The following is a 3227-nucleotide window of genomic DNA, read 5'->3' on the forward strand; positions in this document are numbered from 1 at the left end:
TAAAGGTACATATCCTCCAGTAACACAAAACTGGGGGAGGGGGAAACAAGGAGACAACTGCAGCTGGACCCATGTCCTGGTGGATGAAAGGTGTAGGGAGAGCTGATTTGCCATGATAAAAACCCAAAATCAAATGTCAAAATTTATAGGTATTCAGATTTTTTTTCTTATATAGCGACTGAGGCACTGATAGCTTCCAAATTGCTTCACAATTGTAAATACAGCAATAAAATTGTGTGTTTAACTGATACCTATATAGTGGCATTTCATTTTAATCATGGAAAAACAGATACTGTGGTTTTTAAATCAGAGAATTTGGAGGTTATCAGAGAATCTGCAATTTTTAAATTTGTCCAGAAAACCAGAAGCCCTGCTCATCAGCTCCACAAGTGAATGGAATGCCCTGTTCCCCAAGAGAAGGGTTCAGGTTTATTTTGGAATAAACTCCCTGTTTAACTCTTTAAAGAGTTTCCAGAGCAAGAGCATACTTCAGACATGCTCCCTTCTCTTTCTGGGGGGAAAAAGGGAGGAATTTCTTCAAATTCAAGAAATTAAAAGCTGCATTGGAGTCTGCTCTGTACTGTGTACAAAGGGAAAAATGGTTTTGTGATTAAAAGACAGAACAAACCAGATTCAATTGCGAAGGCCTTCAGCTGCTTCCCTAGGAGATTGGCATCCGAGACAGGATTTGGTTAGGTTTTAGGCACACAAGTCCAAAATGGCAAATTAAAAAATCCTCCATTTATGTGAGGAACTCTGAACTCCCAAGTGCCCCGACCAGTTGGGTACAAAACTTCTCTATTCACAGCCCCATCTTGCAATCCTTCATACAAAGACTCAACTTCCACAGGAAGGGCAAAGACTGCTCCTACTCAGCCTAGTCTAGGGCCTGGGGATTTGGGCACTTGCTGGGGAGGTAGATGTAGGTTTGAAGCTTGCCAGGTTGAAGAGAGCCTTGATCCCAGGTCTCCTCTATTTCTTAGGAAAGTGGTGTAATTACTAGACTGCAATATAAAAAGGGGAAAGCAACAGCACCTTCTTATACTGCCTCATTAAGAAACCACTCCTGCTCAGTTCTTTGAAAGGAGATGCCTATGCTCAGAATAGGATTCTGGGCTAGGGATGTTAGGTGCCTAAGCTCCCAGGAAGTGTGGAGGCTGAAATACCCTCCTTTGTTTGGCAGCTTCCCCACTCAGGTTGTGGGATTATTATTGCTGTTGTTTAATTCCTACAGGCCCCCTGACTTTAATTAGGACATCTTACTGCTATCGTAGGTGACAAAAAGCTGAAAAGCATACATAAATAATCAAAATAATATTTTATTAGCAGTTTATCAAATACTTACAAAGTCATAAGCAAAGAAAGCCCTTTTAAATTTCAGTCTATGTGTTGTTTCTTTCGCTTTGTAGCTTTGGGTTCTTCTGTCAACTGAGATAATTCATGATTTTCCTCACAATATTTTCTTTTCTTTCTCTTTTCCTTTTTGTGGTCACTCTGGTAATCACTAGTGTCACTGCCAGGAAGCACAGGTTCTTGATTTTCTTGCTTATGTTTTTTCTTCTTCTTTGTTTTTTTATGAGATAATCCATTCACAACATCAGGATTTTGTTCTTCTGCATATTCTCTCACAGCAGCGTCTGCATCATCCACAACCTCCCCCAAGTTACTGTCTCCTTCACAATTCACTGTTCCATTTTTTCTGTGTTTTTTCTTTGTCTCATTTCTGTTTGTATCTTCAGTTACAGTTTCAGGACACTTGGACTGCAAGCTGAAAATATATTTAGAAAATAAGCAAAAGGATGAGATCTCCAAGAACAACGCGTATATCATATCAAACTTTCCTGAAATACAATAATTACAAAAAGCCTGTAACAGACCACTGACATTTGTGCCAAAACCACAGCAAATTAAGTGGAAAAAGGGATTGTGATCTTTAAATGACCAGCAAGGGAACTTATGGCTAGCTGATACTTTTAGTCTCGTTGCCATTATTTGTCCAGTTTCTATTCTAGGACACAATTCATATTACCTCTCCAATTCCAAGTTTTCTTCAACATGCGCTGTGTTATGTCCCCTTTGGTTCTTTCAGACTTTTCTATTATCATGCAGTTTCCCTCACCTGTTATTCTCTGTATTTATTGCATAAGTTTGCACTAGGCTTCTTCAGCTGTTCTCAAGCTTTTCATTTATTTGCAGTCAGTTTTCACAAGGACAGCTTATCAGCACTAAGGAACACAAGATGCAATTCACTCTTGCCACTACAATGCTACTAAATAAATCAGTTCACATCTGCAAAGAACATATCGTGTTTGCTATAACATCTAGTATTTTAGAAATTATTTCTCCAGCATAGACACACTGTGCTTTTAGATGGGGAATTAGGCACATTCAAATAAAAGCAATTTGTGAACAGAACTTGAACATAAAGGCTGCAAAAATGGAACAGTCACCAAAACATCTACTACGTTTCTGGGGTCCCCTCTACATGTGCAGGTAAAGATGTGACAAGATCTAATGTGCGATCCACACAGAATTGTGCCTCATGTGCACAGCAGGAAGGGCAACTGTGGAATCATGCATTAGATCCCATCATGCCTATTGCCAGTGCAGGGGGAGCCCAAACCCAGGCTCCCCCTGCACTGGCAAGAAGCAAGCTCCTGTGACTGAGAGCCCCCTCAGTTGAGGAGAGGTGTGTGAGACCCCTAGGCCTGGAGCATCATGGTAGCCATGATGCTCAAGGGCCATTCACGCTAGGCTTGACCCACCCCTGCACCTGGGTGTCCTGGCGGCTCTCAGCCAAAGGGAAGAAGCCTCTGATACATGTGGAAAATAAAGCTCAAAAGCAATGAGCTATAAAGTTAATACACATTTTTGAGGTCTAAATTTAAACTGTGCAAGAAATTTCCCTAGGATTTGTATCAAAGTGTATTTTAATAAATTCTAATATGATAAAAGCCTTAGTCTGTCTGTCCATAACCCTTGATTCGCACTCTGACTGGTTGCCTCGGCAGCCAATCAGAGTGCTTTGGACAGACACACACATGGCAGAGCACCACCATGACAGCAGGGCAGCAGGGACTGAGGGGCCAAAGCTGGGGTGGTGGGGGGGAGGGGCTGAACAGAGCTAGCCTCACCCCACCCTGTCTTGCTCCGTGAAGTCAGGGGGGAGACGACGGGAACCAGACCACTGCCATGACAGAGGGGATGGAGCGGGCGGGGGGTGGGGG

The 3227-nt window shown here is 42.3% G+C and overlaps 1 protein-coding gene across 1 annotated transcript in view; it reads right to left on the reverse strand.

Moving 5' to 3' along the window:
• Window positions 1-1303: 1303 nt before the first annotated feature.
• TWISTNB (TWIST neighbor) overlaps window positions 1304-3227 on the reverse strand; it is a 5018-nt gene continuing 3094 nt past the window's right edge. The window contains exon 4 of the mRNA XM_019508554.1: window positions 1304-1768. Coding sequence (XP_019364099.1) covers window positions 1378-1768 — 391 coding nt within the window. The 3' untranslated portion in view covers window positions 1304-1377. The remainder of the gene's footprint in view (window positions 1769-3227) is intronic.

The sequence above is a fragment of the Gavialis gangeticus genome, unplaced genomic scaffold (assembly GCF_001723915.1).
Source record: "Gavialis gangeticus isolate Ggan-Ray unplaced genomic scaffold, GavGan_comp1, whole genome shotgun sequence".
Classification (NCBI taxonomy): Eukaryota; Metazoa; Chordata; order Crocodylia; family Gavialidae; genus Gavialis; species Gavialis gangeticus.